This window comes from Mustela nigripes, chromosome 3 (genome assembly GCF_022355385.1).
Source record: "Mustela nigripes isolate SB6536 chromosome 3, MUSNIG.SB6536, whole genome shotgun sequence".
NCBI classification, from domain to species: domain Eukaryota; kingdom Metazoa; phylum Chordata; class Mammalia; order Carnivora; family Mustelidae; genus Mustela; species Mustela nigripes.
In genome coordinates this window covers 46592937-46617391 of record NC_081559.1, presented here as the reverse complement: position 1 = coordinate 46617391, position 24455 = coordinate 46592937, and the positions used below count along the sequence as shown (strand labels likewise).

Below are 24455 nucleotides of genomic sequence, written 5' to 3'. Positions count from 1 at the left end.
TTCTCCAACCCAGGGAGCAGGGTGGAGACAAGAGCTGGCCGGCTGTGTGGGCCAAAGCCGGAGCTGGCAGGGTCCCAGGGCTGCGTCAGGACCCAGGCTCGGACCCCCCACCCCCACCAGCTGTGTGGCTTTAGTGCAGTGAGGAGAGGGGTGGTGCCGGGCCACACTGGGGAAGGCCCGACCAGGGCCACACAGGGCTCCTCTGTCCACCCTGCAGTGCTTGGATCTGGGAGCTCACCATCCCACAAGGCTGTGCGGGAGCAGCCTGCAGCAAGGGGCATACAGATCTCCCTGTCCCCAAGCCTCCTCCAGAGACAGCCTCCCACAAAAACCCCAGTGAGCCATCAGACTCTCGGTGAGGTTCTGCGACCTTCCCACCACAGCCTGGATGCCAGCCCCTTTGGCTTTCCCTCGGCTCTGGCCTATGTCCATGCTAGGCAGCCAGCGCAGCCTGGGGGTGGAGCAGCACCACACCCGCTTCCTAGCACCAGCCGCCTTGTCAGTGCTCCTGCCGGCTTTCACCGATGACCACAGCCTGGTGACCACTGTCCAGGCCAGCGCCTCCGGGGAGCCCTCAGCATCCCAGCCCGATCAGTGAAGAGGACCTTCCCCCTCAGGGGTTCCCTGGGCCCCACCTGCACAGCAGGACCCTGCACAATTAGACCCCAAGACCTGACCTTTACTGTCCACCTGCTTGTACCCACTGACCTTCATCCCACGTTTTTCCTGAAGCTCTTCTTTCCAGCTGATCTCTAACTCAGGCCAAAACCCGACAGGTAAAGCATCCTGTAAAGCTTGCTGAAACTGCCCCCCACCTGCTGCCCCCCAACCTTGGGCAATAACAATTGCCTGGACCACCTGGGCCAGTGGGAGCTCAGCCCCTGACTCACGGACTCACGCCTGCGCACATGGACTGCAGAGTGGCCGACTGATACCCTGACCTCATTATGACACTAAGACCTCTGCCCAAGGAGGAGCACTAGTCCTTCCTCAAGGGGCAGGCATGACCTTGTGCCCACCTCTGCATATAGTGACAAGGCTCCTCTTTCTGAAGATTCATCCTAACCCTAAACACAAGGACTCCATCCTCCCTTGCTCAGGGAGTCACGGCTCTGGAACGTATTCCCTGGGATCTCCTTATTTGGAGCAAATAAAGTTTCCTTTGTGCAACAGCTTACCTGGTGCAGTTTCCACGTGTGACTCACTGAGGAGAGAACTCAGTTCCACTCAGTTACGAGAGGACTTCAAAGGGAAAACAGGGCTCTGGGAAAATGAAGACATCCTATGCTGTCCATGGGGAGATGATAAACTTGCCATGTCTTCAGGTCCCCGGGGGAGCTGGGGAGGGGACAGAGGGAAGCCCAGGGCTCTCTGCCACAGAAGGAAAAGGGGAGACTGGGGGAAGGGGTCAGCACTGATGTGGGAAACAAGGGTAAAAGACAAATTAAATTTCCTCATACCTACAGCCCACTGACAAGTCCTTGAAACGGGCAGAGTGACCTTCCCCGGGGAGCTCGGCTGCCTCCCTGTGGACACCTTCCTAAGGGCACAGGCAATCTTAGCCTGACCCCAGGACCCTGTGAGTCTACTTTAACTATAGAAATTCCTTTGGAAACTTCCTTTATCACTACCCCCCAAGATACATGTTGGCCATCACCCCCAGGCATATGACCCACCTATTACATCTGGAGGGTCTTATGACTGAGTTTTTACTAAACAGTAATAAATGACCTTTCCCAGCAATAGTTATCCCTCGGGATCCTGGAAACCTCGTTGCCAAAATACCTGGGAGGCTTATTACGCTCTCCCTAATCCCCTACCAACTTTACAGTATATAATGGGCCCCTCCTCAGAACCCCAGAGCAACTCTTCCCAACCATGGATCCCGTCCCCGTGCTTTAATAAAACCACCTTTTGGCACCAAAGACATCTCAAGGATTCTTTCTTAGCTGTTCACTCCAGACCCCAATGCTTCCACATCAAGTACCATCTCCCCATCTCTCAGGGCTTCTCTGAATCCACCCCCCTTCCCCTGTCCCCCACGTCTGGGCCTGGTGCTGGGTCCCCTGCTGAGCCCCCATGACCCCACACCACCTATGTGAAGCCCCCGTGTCCAGCTGGGCTGTCGAAGCAGGGTGCCCACTGCGGCCCTGGAAGGAGGCAGCCCAAACACAGGCTTCGTTCCCTCTACTTGGGGATTTGAGGTTTGGGTGTGTTTGCTTGTTTTTTCATTTTAACAACACCAAAGAATGCTTAATAAATAACTTATCATTTGAAAAGCTTTTATTCATAGAGGCTTTCAACAATATGGTGAAAAAAAATTTAAGTAAGCTATTAGTAATCTTCCCTGTCTACTGATGTCAGAGCTAGCTGTGTTTCATATATTACAATCACCTTTCCTCTATAAACAGGATAAGAGATCCGTGGGGTTTGTTTTCTGTTGGGAGTATAGCTGACACACGACATTCTGTGAGTTTCAGGTCAGAACACAGCGATCTGACAAGTAGGTGTGTGACAAAAAGCCTCACCTCGGCCAGCGGTCACCATCGTCCGCACACCAGACCACTGCACAGTGACAGACCGCATCCTCTCCCCTGTCCACGTCCTTATTTCTGCCTTCCTAAACTGAAAGTTTGTATCTCTAACCCTACTCCCCCATCCTCCCCACCCTCTTAATGTTCTAATGAGACACCAACCTTTTTAAATATAGAGATTTCACTTAAAAATCTGTATTTCTAGCTTCTCTTGAAAAATCAGAAGGAAGGTCTGGCTCCTGGGCATCCTCGGTCCTCTGGGGCCATCACACACCCTCCTGGGCTGCCTGCCCCCACCCCTCCCCACTCCAGCATCACCAAGGCTCCAAAATCCCCACACCTTAGAGGAGTTTCTGCAGACCCTGTGCTCCCAACTCTATCATTTTAGCAGCTGCAAACAACTTAATTTGAAACTTCCCTTCTGAAGGGAGTTCCCTTGCTGGCTGTTTTCCAAGCTGTCTCTTCCAATCTGCATATACTTCACTTTGAATAAATAACCCTGAAATTCCTTCCAAAGAGACAGAACTGATTTATGTTTCCTCCAGCCATGAAGGCAAAAGCAAACACCCTTGGATTTCTACTGGAACTTCGTGGTCCCGATCCGCGTGCCGCTGAGAACAGACCCCCTTCTGGGGCGGCAGGGACAGAAGCGGCCACCTGTCTCCCTTACCCCACGCTGGCAGGCTGGCCGGGCTGACCCATGCAGGGGGCTCTGTGGCTCGGGGGGGGGCCCGCCTGATGCTCAGGGCACCACATTTGCCTGGATACTTCCTTCCAACCAGGGCCATATTTTCATTTCTTTCTTTGGCTGTAGCTTCTTACTGATAACTCTGACCCTCCTTCAGGCTCTCCATTATCCGCCTAATGGCTCTTCTGCATCTGATTGCTTTCTTCTCTGTCCCTCAGGACAGGCCTCCACGATCTCCTCTGGGTGGAGGACGACAATCCTCGGGGTGGTGTCCCCGCCACCCCTGATTCCGCCCTGCCCATTCTGTTCTTTTCTGTCTCGGTGTAGTGCTTTGAAAGTCACGTTTTCAGTTTCCAATATCCTCTTTTCCTTTCAAAATCTCGACAATATGTCTTCTAATCTCACTGAAGATTCATTCTTCTTAAAATTTCCCTCCATGAAACTGGTGTCCCAGGGAGCTGTCTCTTCTGATTGCTGGCAGGTTCCTTGACAGGTAGATCCCTGAGAAGGGTGGCCATGCCCATACATGGAGCCCCTCCTCAGGTGCCCCAGCCAAGCTCCTGGGATCATCAGGCCCGAGAACCTTATGAGGAAGGAGGATGGACCCGGTGCCAGGCAGATGGGCCAGCTGAGCATTTAGGCTTCACATGTAAGAGCAGCTCTGTTCCGTGAGTGCCCCAGGCCCCCCACTTTCCTCAGGACACGGAGTCTACAGCACTGGTGTGCACCCCACTCTAACCTCCGGGCCCCCAGGCACCCGGATTACATCCTTCGAGACAGGGGGCCCTCCGTCCCTCCCAACAATTGACAAACGGATGCCTGGATACTGCCCTCCGAGGAGGCTCTCCAAATGCCGTCAGCCATGTGACCACCCTCCTCTGGGACTGCATCCAGGGTGCCCTCCAGGACAACAGAGTGTGCTATAAGCCGCAGGAGCTCCTCCAGCAGGTCAGACAACCCACATTCCAAGGGGGCCATCCGGACAGGGGGCTGGGGCCCTAATCCTCACCTTGAGCTTTGGCTAAACAATTTGTCTCATAAGCAGTTTCAACTTTTCTCAACCTAAAGCCATTCTTTACTTGCAAAGATGCCTCATCCATCCACAGATGGGAAGCTGGACATTTCAGATCCTTGCTGCCTTGTGCCAGCTTCCCAGAGCTCCCCATGGGCATCACACAACCCTCTCTGTGACCAGCCCCATGTCCCACCGCCAGCAGATTTGGGGAGCCGCCAGGGCTCCTTCAGAGACTCCCAGACCCGCTGCCCAAGCTTTTCCTGACCCCCTGCGCTCGAGTTCCTGTGATGGTCGATGTGCCCACATGTGTCCTTTCGAGGGGCAGTTTGTCAACTTGTAATTTAGTGTCACTCACTTTTCTATCTTGTAAGGTTTTTCTACTTGTTAACCAGGTTCAAACCCTCAAATCCCAAAGTGGGACCCTCACTGCAGTGGCGCCTCCAAGAGGATGGATCCGGAGTGGGTGCCTTTAGTGCGGTCTTCACACGACGCACAGCTGCCCCAAGAGACCCCCTCCTCACCAGTCGGTACCCTGGTCTCCCAGGGATGACAGAAGGGCTGGGACTCGTGCCCTGTCCCTGGCGCTGCCCCCTACTCCAGGAAGGCGAGGCGTTTGGGTTGCTTTTCCGGGAACTGCAGGGCGTACAAGCGGGCCATATACTGAAGCTCGGGAGTGACCATCCTCTCACACATCCGCTGTGTCTGTTCATCCAGGCCCTGCCTGAGGTTGTAGCCCAGGATGTCGGCCTGGCCCGACTGGAAGGGGCGCAGCTGGGGGTCGGCGATCTGCGACTGGTTCTTGGCGGTGCCATCCTGCAGACACCGCTCCCTGAGCTCCCGCCGCCGCGCCCGCAGCCGCGCCACTTCGGCGCGCAGCAGCCGCGGGCCCAGCTCGGCGTGTGCGCGAACCCAGAAGCTGCGGTTGAAGTGCTGGTAGAGCTGCCAGTCCAGGGCGCACCAGCGCTGCGCGCGCTCCCTGCCTACGGCCGTCAGGGGGGCCACGCTGCGCACGCTCCGCGAGTTGAGCGGGAAGGTCACCACGTCGTCCAGCCGCCAGCGCAGCGCGCGCCGCAGCAGCACCATAGACTCGTCGAAGTGCTCGGCGATGAGCACCAGCTGGAATTGCCGTTCCACGTCGGCCAGGCGCGCGCGCACGTAGCCCTCGTCGTCGGCACGCGCATTGTTGTCGAAGCCCAGGTCGAACCACATGTTATTCCTGGCAAAGGCGTTGGGCAGGCCCACACTCTGGTTGTAGTAGGTCCACGGGGAGGCCAGGAAGGCATCCAGGCTCTCCGCATTCCTGAACGCAGGAACGGAGTCTTTGTAGTACGTGAAGGCGGACTCCAGCTGGAAGACGGGGTTTCTGATGATGGAAAAGTAGAAAGTGTCGTTGGGCATGACTTTCTGCACCTGTGTGGAGACCCGGCAGGAAGGGCTGGTGACTCTCAGGCTCCCTGCAGCAACCCAGCACGCAGACGTCCCCTCCCACAGCACAGGAAGGATCCTGAAGCATCTGAAGTGGGCCCCACCTTTCCCCAGCACCCCCAGCCCCTGCTCCCCCTGCACCTTTGGAAGGCCAGTCAGGGGGAACCCCCATCAAGGAAGTGACCTCTACACTGAGATACAAATAACCCAGAGGAGGAGATGTGAAGAGTGTCCCCTCAAAAATGGACCCTGGGCAAAGGTCCTGAGTAGGAAGAAGTAGAGGGGTTTGGGAAGCAAAAGCAGGAGTCCAGAGAGGTAGGTGGAGAGGGCGGCAGGCCGTGAGGGCATCTGATTCCAAGAACAATGACAGCCAACTGTCTGCGGGAGAGAGGAGCAGGGTGCGAGCCAGCCACCCCAGCCCCCAGGTGAGGCTCTGGCAAGGTCTGCAGGTACACACATCCACAGCCTTCGTCCCTTTGGTGTCTCGGGCACAACCACCCCCGTGGCGTTGTGTCGAAGGCACAACCCTATGGGGAGCCTGGGACCGGTCCTTCCACTTCCACCCCTCCTGCCCATGCCCCACACCTCAGGCAGGTTGAACCTCAGGTGGTTGCCCATGATGTTGAAACGCTGCTGCGGGCCTTGGGGCTCTGAGCCCTCCACGTAGCGTGCCAGGAAGAGCCAGGGGTAGCCCAGGTGGAAGCTGGAGCCTGCGGGCAGGGCCACGGACAAGTTGTGCGTCTCAGCGAAGCGGAAGAGGATGTTGAGCACAGTGCTGCTGGCCGTCTTGTGCGTCTTGAGGAACATGACATTGACAATGGGCGGCCCCTCGGCCTGGCTCCGGAGCAGGCTGGGAGGAGAGCATGGCCACTGTCAACCAGGGAGGGTCCGTGGACCCCCCCACCCAGCGCAACCCCCAAACCATCTTCTGTCACCAACCCCTCCCCAGTCCAAGATCCCCCACCCCACACTTGCCCTGCCAATGATACCCAGACCCTGCACCTCCAACTGTGCTTCCTTCCACTCACCAAGAGACCCCCAACCCTGCAACCCTGGAGGACCCACCAGCACAGACCTGACTGCTCCCTAAGTGACCACATCCTCTGTCCCCCCACATACCATAGATTGGGCCCCTGGGGCCCTGGCGCCCCCTCTCTGGCCCCCAAGTTCCTGTCTGGCCCCCAGGGCATCCAGCATGGTGCTGGCCCCGTGGCCTGGACCCCACACCCAGAGTTTCTTGGCTGACATGTCACACAGGGACCGGCCAGGCTGACTGCAGGGCTGAAGGGGATATCGGTGCCCACTCTCATTGTCCCGTGATGGCACCCAGCCCGCTGTGCCTCCAGCCTGCAGCGACAGGCACCCCTCCTGCCCCAGTAAGAATAACCCTTGATAGTGGGGGACAGGATACACAGGCATGTGCCAGCCCTGGGGACAATGGGAGGACCACGGGAGAGACCGAAGGAGCTTTGGTGCCCCCTGGGGAGATCCAACCAGAGAGGTGGGGAGGTGGGGAGAGGAGGCCTGGAGCCACACCTCTCAGCGGCCAGGCCGAAACAGAGGGCCTGTGTGAACATCCGTGCAGACCCTGGGCCTCACAGGATGAACCCCAAGCAGGCAGGAGAGCAGGGGATCTGACCTTCCCAGGCCCACCCTGGACCCTAGCCCTGCCTCCTAGTACCTTGTCACTCTCTGCACACAGCAGCTCCACCCAAGATACGCCCAGCCCTGGCTCACTCCCGCCCTCCCTGAGCCTTGCCCAGAGGTGCCTTGCCCAGAGGCCTGGGCAGCTTGCTGCCCTCAGGAGACCCTGGAGGGCTCCAAAAGGCTATGGATCCCTAAAGGGAAGGGCCCATCCCTCCTCTCATAGACAGGAGAAAGCTGAGTCCCCTGGGGAGGCATGAACTGCATGATCACTAGCCAATGCAGAGTGTGACGCGGAGGTGGGCAGGCTGGGGTCACAGGCCCTGCCCCAGGGGCGGGCACCTGTGCAAAACTCACGGTATGAATAGCCCCACGTCCATGTGCAGGATGCCAGCCAGCAGGAGCATGGTCAAGGCCAGGAGGAGGACAGCCTGGAAACACCTGTGGGGCAAAGAAACCCCTTCAGACCTCCCTTCAGGAGCAGGGAGGGGCCGGCACAATCTCTGCCCCACCATCCACACCATCACTGTGTATCCATTCCTATGGAGAATGTACCCGCACCCATCCCTGGGGGGCCCTGGGGTGGGGGACCTGAGACCCAGGAAGGGCCTGAATCATCAGACTCTACACCCTCCCAGGCCCCCAGTTGCATCGGCAGCAGCTCCACAGTGGCTCCAAAGCCAGGAGAAGCTGGGGGGCAGAGGATGGGGAGGGGCCAGCTGATGGGCCCTGAGCAGGGTCCCCTGGGAGACTGTGGCCTGACAGAGACTCATGAACTCCGCACCCCCCGGGACACATCAGGGGAGGGCCTGAGAGGTGGGACATCCTATAATTCTACCCCTGGGGGAAGGGAGGGGCCCCATGAGAGAAAGAGAGGCCCTTTGGAGGGTCTGCCTGCATACCAGGCGCTCAGTAGGTTGGGCTGGAGGCATGGGTCCCTCCCAGTCCCCGTCACCCAGGGGAGATGCTGCAACCAGATCAGGGAAGAGACAGGACTGGGGCAAGGGGAGACCCATAGAGTCAGGTGGGACACCCCCTTGTCCTGCCACCCCTGGGACAAAGGAGCTGCAGCAGCACCCTCCCACCCCACCCCATCCCGCCCCACCCACCCCACCCACCCCACCCCTGCTAAGTGTTCCGGCTAGGGCAGGGCACCGAGGTAGCACTGGACTTCAAGCGAGCTGCCATAAGGGATCCCCCTGCTCCTCCCCACCCCAAGGCCACCTGGGTACACAGGGGGCGGGGCCTGGGAGGGATAGGAAGCAGCAGCTGTTCTCCTCTATGAATATTACTGGTGTATAGGCCACCCGAAATTCACACCCCCAGCCTGAGCGAGTCCCAGCTCCCCACTGGGGTGTCCAAAGGCATCAGAGTCACCAGGGTCCAGACTGCAGCTCCTGATATGCCTGCCACACCCCTTCCCCTTGGTGGTCAGCAGTTCCCTCCACCTGCGCTGGCTTTGTGGCCCCATGAAGTGCCTGTCTGTCCCACCTTCAGCCTTGAGCCACAGCCGCTCACCTCCTGCACGGCTCCCGAGCCCATGGCAGCCTGCTGCCCCAAGTCCATGTGTCCCTGCCCTCCCATGGGCAGTCCACTCTCCTTTAGCAGCCCAAACAACCCTTGCATCCAAAAGCCCAGTGTGCTCAAACCCACACCCTTAGTTTAAAAAGCTGACTCTCAGGGATGCCTGGGTGGCTCAGTCATTAAGCATCTGCCTTCGTGATCCTAGGGTCCTGGGATTGAGCCCCACATCAGGCTCCCTGCTCGGCAGGAAGCATGTTTTCCCTCTCCCACCCCCCTGCTTGTGTTCCTGCTCTTACTATCTCTCTCTGTCTATCAAATAAATAAAATCTTTAAAATAATAATAAAAATTAAATAATCTTTAAAAATCTTGAAATAAATCAAATAAATAAAAATAACTCTCTAGGCCAACTCTCCAGGTTGCTCCTCTCTCCAGCCACCCCCTTCCTATAGTCCTCACACATCTGGCCTCGGGGCCTTTGTGCATACTGAGGATTTAGCTGCTGCATGCCTCACCCCCAGCTCCACTGGTCTCTGCTCCATCCTCACCTTCCCCAATGACCTCCCCAACCCTCCTGCAGGAGCTGTCACCACCCTCGCTGTTTCTCCCCCCAGCCTCACTGCTACCTGGAGGGGTCATGTATGCTCTGTCTGAGTATAGTCTGTAGTGCCCATGAATGAGTAAGCCCCCTTGGTCCCTGGAAGAGAAATAGCATATATAAGTCACATTTGCTGAGTGAATAAATGAAGCCAAGCACACATTCTCTCCTCCTGCTGCAGACTTAGCAATTTGGGACAAGTTTGGAAGGTGTGGGAGCAAATCTTTTAGAACAAAATGTCCTGAGACCCATAAGTGGATCTACCAGTCAGTGGCTGGAAAAGGAGTCAGACCTCAAGGAATTGCTGTGGCACACATTTTCATGTCAGCATAAAAGTGCCACATCACTTAGCTCCTTGGTCCCAAGAATCAGAAAACAGTGGTGGATTTTCCTCATCAATCTAGAATTCTGGAGAGGGGAGGCTGCTGGTTCTGACAGACTCAGCCCCACCACACTGAGGATGTTGACATGTCTCTTTTTCCAGGTTTGATGCCTCATGGTCACAAGATGGCTGCCAAGCTCCAGACATCACCTCAACAAGAAGGGAAATGGAAGAAGGGACAGGGCCAGCCATGATAAAGAGCCAAAAAGCCATCTAGAAGCTCCTAGAGAGCCTCCACTTCCATCTCGTTGGCCAAAATTCGTTCACATGGTCACCTCCAGCTGCAAGGGGGAGCTCAGAAAGCATTTGCCAAGTGTTTACAACTGTGTGGCGGGGGGGCCAGGGAGAAGGTGGTGTCTATATAGCTCCATTTCTATAAATCTATGGGAATTCTGGGGGGGGCAGCCAGTGCCCAAGCTGGGCCTGCTCACAGAGGCAAACATGTCTATGAAAGAAATACAAGTGGCTGTCCCAGATGTGGCCTGGCTGGTGGCCTGCAACCCACGTGGCCAGGCCAGCAGCTGGGGCCCCTCGCAGCCCAGGGCTTCCCAGGAGTCAGGCCTCTGTTTGTCCCAACACTGGGATGGCTGGCACCTTCCAGATACCAGGCTCTTCAGACAGGATTCATGAGCCAGACGGCACTGGGCATGGCTGCAGCTCACCGCAGGCACACAGCAGCCCAATGGGAAAACCCCATCTTCCGGGCCTTGGGCAGTCCACGTCTCTGCGGGCGGTCCGCATCTCCCATTATTTTCCCAGCATGTGATAGATAAGTGTCCATTATGTTGCTGCCTGTAACTGATTCCAGCCCTTCAGCGCTGAAAACGTCCATTTGCATCGAGGTGTCTTCAGCCGTGATTTCCAGCAAGCCGACCTGCAGCAAGGCTGCTCGAGAGAACCACGTGGACCTCCTCACTCCACAGCAGACAGCATTGCCCCACCCAGCTCACCAGAGCCTTGCCCTCGTACAGACGTGAGCTCAGCTGGGGAGAGGCAGGGGTCTCTTCTGCCGGGGTCAGAATGCCACCTGGAGGGACTGCAGCCTCTTCAGAGCCCATGACCCCTGCCACGCCCTGCATGTGGCCTGGCCATCTGACAAGTGACCTATATGGTTTAGTAGACTGTTGACTAGATTCCTTCTGCATCCTGAATTCTTGGAGAGATGAAGCACCTACAAAGACCCGACTTCACCGGTGATGACACAGGGCTTGGATTCTGAGCTCTGAGAGGGATGACCCGGTTGAAGCCACCCAGCCCGACCGCTGCCTCCCGGACAGGTGGCTGCCAGGTCCCTGTCTGCAGACACACCCAGGAAGGTTCCACAGCTGTCCTTCCCAGTTGGTTCCAAGTTTTCACAGCCTTCTCCAGAACACTGTCTCCTCCCACCTGCTTCCCAAGGACACATATACCACAGAGTAGACTCCTAGCCTCTCCTTGGATGGGATCTGCGGTCAGAGGGTGAGTTCCAGGCTTCCCTGTGCTTGAAGAGGGAAAAGGACAGAGGGGCCTCTCCAGGAGCCTAGTCCGGGGCCTGAGTCTCCCCAGTAGGCTGTGCCTGGCAAGGGCAGACTGTCTCATGGGCTCCAGCCACACAGAGGACCAACTGGTACTAAGGCCTCTGAGCAGAGGAAGTGGGGCTGAGGGGGCTCTGCCATGTACACTTGGCCTTTAGGAGGTCAAGTTGCAGGTCATGAAAGGATTGGATCCCACACCTGGACTCCAGAGCTTAGCATCTGGACAGGACACAGGGAGGAGTTTCCTGCTTGGATATGGGTTTTTACAGAGAGCTTTACAGGGTGCATAGGAGTGTGACAACCAGATGGGGAAAGCATTCCAACCAAGGGGGAGTAGGACTGAGAAGCTGGCCTAGAAGAACCGGATAAGAGCTGGGCACCTCCATCAGGGCAACAGTGGAACAGCAGGGAGACCAGACTTGGGCCTAGTAGGACACCCCTCAGCCTTCCCATGACATGAAGGTGGACTGGTATGGGCTGACTGCTCAGTGGCGAAAGGTGTGTCCACGTGCCAACCAGGGAAGTGGAGAGGAGGGGATGGCTGGCCCGGTCACCGCCCTTGGGCCCTGAGTCTGAAGCAAGGAGTGCTCACCCCTACACAGCTGTGGCCAGCACCCCTCCATCCTGGGGGAAAGGAGATGACCGATTTCTGCAGAAAACTCTCAAAGTTTAGGGGCACCTGCGTGGCCCAGTCAGTTAAGCATCTGATTCGGCTCAGGTCATAGTCACTGGTCCTGGGATAGAGCCCCCACATTGGGCTCCCTGCTTGGTTGGGAGTCTGCTTCTCCCTCTGGCCCTCCTCTGTGCTCTCTCAAATAAACACAATCTTTTAGAAAAAAAAAAAGGGGGGGGCTCTTTAAGTTTAATAATAAAAAAGTGGAGTGTCTGGCTGGCTCAGTTGGTAGAGCATGTGACTCTTACTCTTGAGGTTGTGAGTTCAAGCCCCACATTGGGTGTGAAACCTACTTTAAAAAATAAAATAAAATAAAATACAAAACACTCTGGGAGGTTAACATAATTCCCAAAGGAGAATCCTTAACTAGAAAGTCAGTTTTAAAGTTCAAATGGAAGGAAATCATATGGTAACAGCTAGGGAAATTCTAAGCAATAATGAGCAGGAGTGCCCAGTCTATACCACAAGGCCCAGAAAATCAGTCTCTGGAGCTCTTGTGCAGGATGGAAGGAGCCAGGGGGGTGTGGGGAGTGAGGTGGCTTTCTGGGCACGGACCAGAGGGAGGCACGGCAGATGGCATGAGCTCAGCTGGCCAACTCCAGAAAAGGATTATGTTGGATTTCCACCTCATCCCATCAATCAGAATCCATGCCACACAGGCCACGTGCCTGGCCTGAGGCCCCCACCAGGTAGCAGCAAGGAGGCCTGTGGCCCAGAGTTGTGTCCCCCCACGGCTCCCACTGTCCCCGCCTGGGCAGCTTTCACTGCGGCCCAGCTGGAGACGGAAGGAGACACGCACCAGCATCCTTCCACGTGGAACAGCACCAGGACTCCAGGTGGAGGACATGGCCATGGTCCACAGCCATGACACGTCCCAGGGAGAGGGGCAGGTCGGGTCAGAGCAGAGCCTTGGTGGAGAGGGTGGAAATCAGGGCACCCCAGAAGCCCAGGAAGGGAGATGGGGGAGTGCTGGTGACGAGGAGACGGGGACTTTGCTACAATGTTGCCATCTCACAGGAAGCACTGTGCCCTCCTCAGTCGATGGCTGACCTGGGAGCTCTGCACCCGGCCTGGCTGTCTCCACGTCTCCATAGGCTCCCGAAGCACATATCCTGGCTTGCTGGCTCTTGTAGCCGCTGGAAAAGAGAGATTTCTCCAGCTTCCGTTTCTGGGCACTTGCCACTAGAGGAGAAAACCACCTGTTTCACAGTATGGCATCACTTCCGGTCACGCCACCTATTTACCATGCATCACGGTCTTGTCCCAGAGTTCTGGTGGCCCTGACTTGGCATCCCTGCCATCTGGGCTTGTCTTGGGCTCCTCCCGGCCCAGGCCTGGAGCCAGCTGCATCTCTAAGGAGCCTGGTGTCTTACTGGCAGGAATGGTCTTCAGGGACCATCCTCTGGGGGCGGCTCAGAGAAGGTGGTAGTTTCAAGGCCCTGTCGGGCGATGGAGACAGAATCCCTCATGAGCTCACACGGGCGTGTCCAGCTCCAATTTCAGCTAAACCCCAAGCCCACAGCTCTTTGAAGGAAACTTCTTACAGCGTCTCGTCCCCTTTCCCGCACAGCAAGTGTGGTCTCCAAGTCACAGGAGATGGCAGAACTGAGGTCTCCCATCCTTACTCATCTCTCCACCCACAGTGCTCACATGAAACCAAAGCAAGGCCGCGTCTAGGCATCTTCTGTCCCTTGTCCACAAAGGCAGAAGGAGAGCCCACCGCCAGACGGGAGCGGGACCCCAGTTGGACGTGTGTGATTCTCAGGGGGCCCGGGCACCTACAGCCAGTGAGAAGGAAAAAGCTTTCCCGAACCCCACAGGGCTGTCCTTCAGAAGGCCACACCCTGGTCACAGGGTCACACGGTCACGGGCTCTTGCACTAGTCCAGCTGTTTCTGCCGAGCCCTTCCCCTCTCCCTGCCCCATGAACCTAAGTGCCAAGGAGGCCACAGAGGTTCACAGCCCGGACAGGACCATTCCAGCGCCAGCTGGTATGCAGCTCCGCCAGCTCCCTCGGACACCGTACTGTCCCGCCTCGGACAACTCCCTCTACCAACACCACGTGTCTCCTGGCCCCTGAAGCACGGACTAGGAAAACTCTGGCACACGCTGCCCATCTGTTACAAGTTTTTGCACTGACATTCACAACCGCCCCTCTGGTCTTGAGGCAACAGGAATTTGTCTCTGTTCTTCCAGCTGTACGATGAGAACAAACGGTCCTCAGAGAAATCCATTGGTTTCTAAAGAGAGGCTCCTGTTTTGCCAAAAGGCCCTCTGGTCCAACACCCACGGGGTCCGCAGGGTCCTCGGTTTTGGAGCCGCCGGGGGCCAGGTGGCCAGGCGTCCAGGCCGCAGCCGGGCCCGCAGGTGGTCAGTATGTTCTGCCAAGCAGCTCGACAGGGACCAAGCCCCTCCGTGGCCTGTATGTGCCCTGCACACAGAGTGTCCCACAGACGCGCGGTCAGCATGAGACCCCACTGCACGGGCAGTTTTAAATGGGGACATTGTCTGGTATGTGAATTGCGTCAATAAAACTGTCTAAAACGATGAAAAATAAATTTAAAAATATTCTTAAAGAGCTCAGCTGCCAAAAAAACTGAAAGCTAACAATTGTGGGAATAAATAAATACAGCTGGAAATGATTACCACGCGACATTGCTTCCAATGTCTGCCAAGCTGCCTTTCCTTTGGCAGTCGGCCTGCATGCTCAGTGAACACCTTCCAAAGGGTCTCAGACCTCCTACATCTGCAATCACCGGGGAGAGGGCTCCAGGCCCCACGCCCAGGCCGTGCGCCTGCCGCCCGCCTCAGGAATGTTTACGAGGCTGCTTCCCAGCTCTCCGTCAGGCCTTGCCGGAGAGGCCACGGCGTCCTAGCCCATGAAAACAGAACCCCTGCCACAGAGGCCTGAGAGCCAAGGCTGTCCACCAGATGCGGCCCTGGTCTGGTTCCGGTGGGGCGCAGGGAGAGCTCAAGTCCCCCAGGCCCCTGAGCCCCAGATGAGTAGCTGATGGCCGGGGTCAGGAAGCCCCTGAGCCCCAGGTGAGCACTCCAGGTGGGTCTGCCCTCAGGTCACTCGGGAGAGTTCTCCCGTGTCTGGGTAAGAACTAGTCAAAAAGCTAAAGTCACGGGTCACAAACAGGGTTAAGACATCCCCACTCCAGCTCCAGGAACTTCTGGTTTCACTGAGGTTGTTTACTATGTGGGAGACTCACAAGGGTTTTATGGAAATGGGATTTTTATACCCAGGATCTCTCTCTCACACACGTCAATCTATCTGACCAGCTCCTGAAAGACAGACAGACATCCGCCTCAGGGGGACTGTAGACAGACACAGAACCCAATATCTGCCGGTCATTCAGTGGCCAACCAGTTTTAGCCAAAATCTAGGAAAACAATACTGAGCCTTATCTCAGAGCTGACAAGTCAGCCCCACAAAATCCACAACCACCTGCCTAGCCACCCTGTCTCCCTTCCCTCTTGGTGGCCCCACAGCCTGAGGAAAGCAGAGTGGACTGTCCCCTCTGCACCCCTCCACACAATGGTTGTTACAAAGCCCTCTTTCCACTGGCCCTCCAGACACAAGCATGGGCTTTCTTAGAACACATTCTCCCTCAGCGCACCAGGGCCCTAACCCAGAGCTCGTATGTGGGGTCCAGAGTTGTCAGATAAAGCCCCCCCCACTCCACCGTTCATTCTTCATATGGTCCTCGTCGAGCCCCAATGCACTGCAGAGCACAAGAACAAGCCAAGGGGAGCAGGTGCAGTGGGAGTCTGGAATTAGTGGGGACCGAGGACAGGACTGACCGTTCCTCAGGGCTCCCTCCCCATGACCAAACACTTGGCCTAAAATGCTGTCCCATCAGGAGACCAGGCCCCACAGGCCCCCTCCCCAGCTCAGCAGCCTGAGAACCATCAGTGAGGAGCTGGCCTCAGTGCCCCCCCAACAGATTAGTGTGAGGCCATCGCCAAGGTGCCCAAGGTCTCCCCTGGACTGGGGACAACTCCCAGGGCTGAAGACTTTGTCAGTGCCAGGTGGATGGAGGCCACAGGCCAGGGAGTCGGGAGCATGGAGCCATCCATACGAAAGCCACATCAGCAAGGAACAGGGATGGGGTGTCAGACAACCAAATGCAACATCTCGCAAAGAACAGAGGGGAATATGGGCCACCCTCCACCCAGGGGCTCCTTCTAGAGAAAGAAAAGAAGGCCACCTCATTACTGTCTGCTGGACGTGAAGAGCAGAGACACAGCCACAGATGCCTGTCCCTCCACCCGCCTCCCGCAGCCTCCCTCCCTCCCGGACTGTTGAAGCCCATGGCCCCACACCTGAGTCAGGAGTGATGGCCGTGCTTTGACCAACAGAACATACCAATGTGATGCTGGGAGGTTCCTGGGAGACCCATAAAAATCTTGCAGCTTCTGCTCCCCGAAAAAACCCCCAGAGACGGGCCCCCAAGGGGGCTGCAGTACTTCCAGAAGAGAAAGGCCACCTGGAGCTTTGAGGTGGCCCAGCCAGCGAGCGAGGCCATCCAGGGCCTTCCAACCCCACAACCACCAGCTGAACACAGCCCCTAGGGATACGGCAGGCAGGACCCCGAGAAAGAGCATGGCATCACTTCCAGTGGCTGGGTCTTGCATCTCTCCGGACTTCTCCCAAACACCCCTGCATCGTGCTCAACAGCTCAGGTTGTTGCTGGCCTAGCTGTAAGCAGCACCCATTTTCTGGGCAGTCAGTTCAGTGGGTCACCCCCTCGGGGTGGGGGTATGGAGCTAGCACTGCTAGAGAATAGAGTGGAATAGACATAGAATACAGTGGAAAGGGATGGGGTGGGCAGAATGGGATAGGGTAGGAGGCGCCTGGGTAGCTCAGTTGGCTAAGCATCTGTCTGACTCTTGATTCCAGTTCAGGTCTTGATTTCAGGGTCATGAGTTTAAGCCCCACATTAGGCTTCACACCGGGCATGAAGCCTACTTTAAACAAAAAAGAATAGGATAGAATGGAATGGATAAGATGGGTTAGAATAGATACAGAATAAAATATATGACAGAGTAGAAAAGAATAAACAGAACAGATTAAAATAAACATGGAGTAGACAGACCAGACCAGAAAATGCCCGAGAACAATCAGCTGTGGAAAGGTTGAGGGCTGTGCTGTGACACTTGTCTTCACGCTGACACATAGACTGAATTGTGTCCTGGGCAGCGGTCCTCCCACTGTGAGAACTGTGAGAACACAGTTCACTGTCACTGTGAGAACACTGGCGCTCCGCTATCCCACGGCAGGTGCATCCTGCCTCTGCCCCCATCGTGCTTCATCTGGGGAGCCCCCATCCACTGGGAGGGCTGCCCCAGGCCCAGGAGTCCCGGTCTGTACGGGGAATGTGCCGGCTGTGGTCTCTCCCAGCCTCTCTGGCCCGTCCCCACTTTTCTTGGGAGCCCCACAAGTCCTGATACAGCCTCTTCCCTGCGCCCACCCCAGGTGGCGGGAGATACAATCTGCTCTGAGGGGCGGGCTCAGACCCTCCTTCCCTCCACTCTGGCCAGAGCTGCGGTGGTGGTTCCTGGGTGGGTGAACCTGGCCTGGCCCTGGCCTGGCCCTGGCCCTGGCCCTGCTCGGCTGCCCTGGCTTCCCCCACCCTGCCTGGGGAGGGGAGATGAGCAGCCACCACGCAGAGCCGCACCCCCCCACCCCCCACCCTCCCACCTCCTAGCTTGTCCCAGCCAGCTCTCAATTGTGCAAGGACAAACACTAACGTTTGAAAAACCAGTTGTAATCCACCTTGGGGCAGAAAGGAAAGGGACCCCTTTCCTTTTGTCCGAGTGTGGACTTTGAAAACTTGTAATTGTGAATTCCCCGTCTGTACCCTTGAGATACGTGTACAGTTCTAAAGAGCTGAGTAGATTCTTGCCAGTCTTACAGCCTGGGAAAACGTGCATCCTGCTGGGGGCGGCGGGGGCGGGGGTCAGTGATCGGGCTGTCAGCTGAGCCCCCGTGTGAGGGCATGACTCCCAGGCGATTCCATGCCCAGTCCTGTGGTGAAGGACGCCACACCCCAAGGCCCCAGGCCAGCAACTTGGGCCAACAGCCTGGTCTCTGAGGCCCTTGTCAGCCTGAGCCTCCCACACCAAGCTGAGCAGTTCCATGAGCCCACAGCCCACCAGGCCAGCCAGGAGGATGCCCCCCCACCCCACCGGAGCCAGGCCCTCCTGTCAGAGCCCCCCGACCTGGCCTGCACCTCCCCTCATCATCGACAGCAGCCCCCTCAATAAGTCTGCTGAAGCCTGCATGCTTGCTGCCACTGTGGGTGCGGGGTCCACGTAGCCGGCCCCTCCTCTGGCCCTGCACACCCAGGAGACCCACTGCCTTGAGGGACCCTTGGCAGTGCCCACCCCCCACCAGCAGGAGCAAGCCGGTCTCCACCTGACAGGAGCAGGTAGGGGAGGGGCAGGCAGGGTCTCCTGGTCCCCCCCCCCCCCCGACCCCCCACACCCCCCACACCCGCCCCGAGCACCCAGGGTGCCTGCAGGGGAGAGGTGGCATCAGGTCACTCTGGCAGACCCCATGGACTGTGGCCTTGGCCTCTGTGGCTGGACACCTTACCCCGTGTCCACTAGCGCACTAGCACACCCCACCCTCAGGACCACTGCAGCAGCCACCAGGCTTGAGTCTGGAGGGCCAGCGGTGGTAGCCTCCCCTTACCCGGGCGGACCACTCCAGCAGGTACCGGTGGGCCATAATGCTGGGAACATAGGACACAACTTGCAAAGCACTTCCCATCTGTCCTTCACAGAGGTGTCCATGGCTCTGAGAGGCCAGCAGGCTATGAGCCAAGCCTCTTCTGGGGCCAGGAGTGGGGACGACACTACCTCACGGTCTTTAGCCCTCCATGATCCTCCCTCCCTGCTCCTGCCCAGGAGAGAGGAGCCTCACAGGGTACCAGCCACTGAGATCAGGATGGCCACATCTCCAAGCTGTGGTCAGATGCCAAACACAGTGCCTTCCAGAAGGCGTGGTCTTGACTGCTCCTGAGCATGGCAGGAGCTCCGCCCTAGGGCATCTTCCAGATGGTTCTTTCCTCTGTCCACCGTACCCAGACCCACACAGTACACCCCGTCCCCCAGCCGGAGCTTCCAGGAGACCTGCACCGATGGCCCAGCCTTCCCAGGGTCCCAGCAGCCGGCTCAGCAGACACCTGTCCACGGACCAGTCAGGGATGCCCACGGATGGGCCAGCACTCTTGCTGTGGTGGGGGTACAAGACAGCTTTCAGGCAAAAGCCAGGCTTTTCCTAGGAGCATGGTGACCTCACCAGATCACGACTGGGGCAGCACCCTGGGGCCTGCCATCAGCCCCAGGCCTGGCTCCCTCTGGCCTCCACGCATGCCCTGTCCAGCCCATTTGCAGCCCCCACAGCCAGGCACCAGCAGACTTTACCCAGGGCTCCCTGCGCATCCCCCCACTACTCTTAGAACTGGCCCCATGGGTCACATGCCTCCCAAGGGGTCACACATGGGGACACACAAGGGTCTCACATGGGGTCACACACGGGGACACACTGGCCCCATGGGCAGGACTCCTCAGGACTCAGCACTCCAGGGGCTCCCTTGTCCCCAGACGCACAAGTATTCAGGGGGCCCCCACTTGACACATTCAGGGCCAGGACTCAGAACTTTGGGGTTTCCGTTCTGCCATCCAGAGATCCACCACTTAGGGCTGGGGTCTCCAGCAGCAACAGGATTCTGCTGGGGGTGCTACCCACATCTGGGCTTGTCCCAAACCTTGGGGCAGCTGAGGACGGTATGTGCCTTCATACATCATGATCCCGGAACTCGCTGAGAGGGGAGGTCTCGTCTCTGCTTCAGGCAGCTCCTCAGACCACCCAGGGCCACTGGATACCTGCGTGGCCACGTCTCCCAGGGCCATCTGCTCCCTATGCCCGGAGTCTGAGTACCCACCTGGCCAGGTCCGTCTGGGACGGTCCCCCTGTCCTCAGGGCCATGACTCAGCCCACCTGTCAACCAGCCAAGCACACCGGCCTGCATGGGAAGAGCCTCCAAACATTTGCATAATTCAAGGAAAATAAACAAGACGTTCTGGACAGTCTGTGCCTCTCAGGGTGTGGGAATAGTAAGGGAATGTGGCCACAGTGACCCAGGGCGCCCCTTCTTCCTGCGTCTTCAAGCCAAACCAGGGAGCCTGGGACACACGGAGCAGCTGCGGCCCCAACCCTGTGTCAGCACAGTCACCTTCGGTAGGACTAAGACATACCATCCTGCTGCCCCACCAGGCAGCCTGCTTCCTGGGTCTCCCCCTGGGGTTCCCTCCCCTTCCAGAGGGAGGAAACCAGAGGCCTGGGCACCAGTGGGGCCCGGGCTTGGCCTCTAGCTAGCCAAGCGATCCTTCCCAAACCTTCACATCTCCCCCTTACAAGCTTGGTGACCCCATTCACCTCCACGGAAGAGGGACACCTGGACCCTCCCCCCTCGGACAGCTCCTGGCGGACCCCTTATCCTCACCGGTGGGTGGAAGTCATGTCTTCAGAGATGCTGGTCGTGCTCAAGCCCAGGGCCCACAGGGAGGCACCCAGAGGCACTGGCTTCTCCCCAGAGCATGTGGGATGAGATAGAGAAGGAAAATGCAAAGCATTTCCAGGCACACCCACCTCCCCTCCACACCTAAACTGCGTTGAAAAATCCAACTTCTTCTATGTCTACAAGAGAAAACAGCGCTTATGACTCAGAGCCAGCAGGGCCAGGCACCCACACCCTAGAGGAGACTCGCTCTAAGTCCCTGGAGCCCCCAGCGAGGGCCCTAACACACATGCGGGGAACTAGCTAGAAGGGTCAGGGGCTCAGGCAGGGATGCCCCCGAAGCCAGGAAGACCCATGCTGCAAACATAGGGGCCTGACTGTGGCCCGGGGACCAAAGGCCTGGAGGTCCCAGATTCCTAGCCACCGCCTGCCCAGGCCTCAAGCACAGACACAGAACTGTCGTTGGCTGAGCTTGAGCCACGTATCCCCTCAGAGCCCCAGGACCCAGGAGGGGTCACTCACAGTCCGAAATAAAGCCCCAGCTGGTGAGTCTGGGGCATCATAAGAGAAAAAAAGCTCCAAATCTAACAACTTCCTTTTAAAGACAGAGAATAACTTCTGCCAGGTCCTCAGACCACCCAGGAATTCAAGACATGTTCTGTGTCTGTGCTGCCAACACCCCCAGCTTACCTGTGTGTGTCCCTTGGCAGGGGCGGCATGCTGTCTGGGGCCTGCGGTGACAGAAGGGGGCAGCTGGTGGGCTGGCAGATGGAGCCGGCTCTCGGCCCCTGGGCACAGGCACCGGGCAAACCGTGAACTTCCCTCCTGGGGGAGCTGGCCTGTTGCTCAGGTGCAAGCGAGGCCACACCCTCCACCCTGCGGACAGCTTCAGCCTCACTCTCAGGAAGATCCGGACTTTCCTGGGGTGTGGCGGGGGTGGAGAGTCTCCTCTCTAGGCTCGCCCCCCAGGCTGCACCCTGCTCCCCAGTCTCCGTCCACCAAAAGGGGGGTTGGGGGCATGGGCAGCTTCCAGGGCCTCTGGACCCAGAGCTCAGGGCGAGGTGGAAGGTGAAGGCGGAGGTTCAGCCGATCTCTCAGAGGATGAATAAGGGAAACAGGAGATCAAATTCAGACCTGTTCTCCTCTCCTGCTTCACAGCTCGCTTTATGCTAGGGGAAGTCCAACTATTTTGTACGTCTTAGGATGGAAAAGAACTTTAGAACAAGGACACTGCAACGCGAGATAGAAATACGAGTAGAGAGTTACTGCATGAGAGTTCAGTTCAGGAAAGAAGTAAACACAGTCTGAAGATGAAGGACAGACAGGGATAGGGGGAAGCGTCTCTAGCTCTCCCACGAGTGCTACATCCATCAGAGGACAGAAACCCCAGAAGAGCCAAGGAGGCGGGCTCGGTGGACACCCCTCGCCACACCGGCCACCGGGCACCTGCGGCTTCATGCGCCCAGCCAGCCAGCGGGCAGCAGGACATCACCGCCTGGCCCAGCCCGTGGGCCACCTTCCCACCGCCCATCCACCCCCCACCGGGCCAGCTGAGTCCCCACACCATCCTCCCTGCTGGCTGGCACCTGGCACTCTGATTACGTTGAAAAGGCGGGTGGGCCAGGGGCTTTGAGGAGGAGAGGGGTGCCATGGATGGAGGCCAGGTTAGGCTGCTCCCGTGTCCTCTGCTGCTGGGCCTCCCACCCCCAGGTCAGCCGGCAGGAGCATCTTGCCACCATGCACACAGTGTCACACAGGACTCCTGGGTCCAGCTTGGAGGGCAGGGAGTCTGCACCCTCAGGACAACCCTCCACTGAATGGCAGGGAGAGGGGGCGGGGAGGATGAGGTCTGCTGCCACCCTCCATGGGGCTCCAAGAGGGATCTCTGTGGAGCCAGGGCAAATGCCCGTCCCCCTGCTCATGGGTCTGAAGGAACTAGGGCTCTGCCCTCCAAGCCGCCACAGGTTGGACCTTTGTTCTGGGTCTGAGCAGCTGCCCAGACAGCTCTCTTTCCAGGAGGGTCACAGGGAAGCCAAGAGCACACCTCACGCCCCCACTGCAGCCCATTCCCTACACCTCACAATATGAAAAACCACATGACCAAGCCCAAGGTCAAGGGGAAGGGTGTGGAGCCATGCCGGGAAATGGGGAGCCCCTCCCCATAGGGGGTCCTTCCCGGAGGTGGCAGTGATCCATGGGACATCCTGTGCAACACCTCCAACCCCAACCCAGGTGAGAGATGTCATTGGATGTAGACCAGGTACCCGTGAGCTTCCTGTGGCCCTAGGGAGGGTGATGGCAGAGAGAGGGGCCTGGCCCAGGCCCTAGTCAGACTTCGGGCCCTCCTCCCCTCTGTTCCGGAGTTCCCTGTGCAGTCTTGGCCACAGTGTCCCCTGTCTATCCCCCCACCGGGGAGCCCAGTCCAGAGAAGTTCAGTCCTTCCTACAGCACAGGGTCTCCTCTGTTTCCCTGGGGTCGGCCCTCTTTGGGCCAGAATGCAGATGCCTATCTGGCTGCCCCGGGAAGGGTTGTGGTGGGGCCAATAGACCAAGGCACCCATCACTCTAGCTTCAAAAGGTCCTTCATCTACCTCAGCAGGTTCCCACCCCCATCCAAGAAAGCACGCTTCTGGCTGACAGGGCAGTCATCTGTCTGTCCACTTTGAGATGGAAAGGAGTCCCCAGGTGGGTACAGGGCCAGGACTCTCCAGCACGGACACCCCACCTCCCTACCTGCCTGGGCCTCCAATTTTGTTGTTGCTGCAAACGATTCCCTTCCCCCTGACATACTGTCCCTGTAACTCTGACTATCCACCAGCGCCCTGGGTGGACACTGGCTGCCCCTCACAGAGCCAGAATCTCTGATGGGTGACAAGCATCCGGCTCCATCCTGAGCGACCCGAAAAACCACAGAGCTGTCGGAAAGCCTGTCTCTGTGGTAGCCCCGGACAGTGATGGGTGGAGCTCAGGGTCCAGGGTGATGCAGCTGGAGGCACCAGGTGTCCAGAGCCATGAGCCCCAGGGGGGGCCCTGTGGGACCAGGTCTTGGCCAGGGGCTAGGAGGCCAAAGTGAGGGAAGAGAATGAAGGGTGGTGCAGCTGAGTTCAGGGAAAACAGGGCAAGGATGGACCATGGGGTGGGGAAGGCGGGGGCTCCAGAAGAGGAGACGTCCATGGGAGCTACCCTGGGGACATGGGATGGGCAGGACACGCTGCGGGGTGCTGGGACATGAGCCCACCCCACAGTGTCATCACGAGGCTCTGAACTTGGGAGACCTGGCTAGATGACCTTTTCTTCTACCTTTCAAGGCCTAGCAGATGGGACAGACAAGGGGCCCTGGTGGCACCCTGGAATGCCCCTGTCAAGGCAGTGGGCTCAGTGAGAGGACAGTGTGCTTCTTGTCTAGCCCCCACACAGGCCCCCCATGTGGGATGGATGTTTCCCTGTGCCCTGTGGCCAGGCCGCATAGGCAGGGCAGGGTGGGGCTGGTCAGTCTCAGAAGGGGTCCTGCTGCTCCTCACCTGCGATGCACCCATGAGCCCCAGTGTCCACTCTGACAAGGGCCTGGGATGGAGAGCCCCACGTCACCCCACAACAGGGGAGGCCCAGGGGGCAGCGTGGATGTGGGTGCCCAGAGACACCCACGGCCTCTCCTCCCCACTCACCCATGCCTGCAGCCTAAAGTCATGATCCCAATGGCAGGTGGCGGCTGACTCCACCTGGACACACCATGAGCCTCTGCATCCTCCCTCCCTGCTCCACATTTAAGGGGGACAGTGCCTTTCCACCCGCTGCCCAAACCTTGACTGTCATCAGCTGGGAGTCACCTCTCTGATCCCTGCATTTACAGACACTGGGGCTCAGGGGCATGTTTCAGCAGTTGGGATCCCTCTCCCCTGGCCCCAGACGGGAAGAGTGGGCTATCCAC

The 24455-nt window shown here is 58.0% G+C and overlaps 1 protein-coding gene across 3 annotated transcripts; it reads right to left on the bottom strand.

The window, feature by feature from the left end:
* Window positions 1-2276: 2276 nt before the first annotated feature.
* GAL3ST2 (galactose-3-O-sulfotransferase 2) lies at window positions 2277-21436 on the bottom strand. 3 transcript variants are annotated; one of them, XM_059392740.1, is made up of 4 exons: window positions 21219-21436; window positions 7664-7747; window positions 6248-6512; window positions 2277-5647 (listed from the first exon to the last, which is right to left on the bottom strand). In XM_059392740.1, exons 1-4 carry the CDS (start codon window positions 21245-21247, stop codon window positions 4829-4831), a joined length of 1197 nt encoding a protein of 398 aa, XP_059248723.1. In that variant the 5' UTR covers window positions 21248-21436; the 3' UTR covers window positions 2277-4828. The 3 variants fall into 3 exon arrangements, with proteins under 3 accessions (XP_059248723.1, XP_059248724.1, XP_059248722.1); XM_059392741.1 differs by lacking the exon at window positions 21219-21436 and adding an exon at window positions 20514-20594; XM_059392739.1 differs by lacking the exon at window positions 21219-21436 and adding an exon at window positions 13046-13127.
* Window positions 21437-24455: the final 3019 nt, after the last annotated feature.

Excerpts from the sequence above, each read along its gene's own strand:
- GAL3ST2 (XM_059392739.1), bottom strand. The coding sequence starts at position 13,104 with ATGTGCTTCGGGAGCCTATGGAGACGTGGAGACAGCCAGGCCGGGTGC. Across the intron at positions 7,748-13,045 it reads GCCGGGTGCAGAGCTCCCAG|GTGTTTCCAGGCTGTCCTCC; the intron begins GTCAGCCATCGA and ends TTTGCCCCACAG. Across the intron at positions 5,648-6,247 it reads TGAGGTTCAACCTGCCTGAG|GTGCAGAAAGTCATGCCCAA; the intron begins GTGTGGGGCATG and ends GTCTCCACACAG.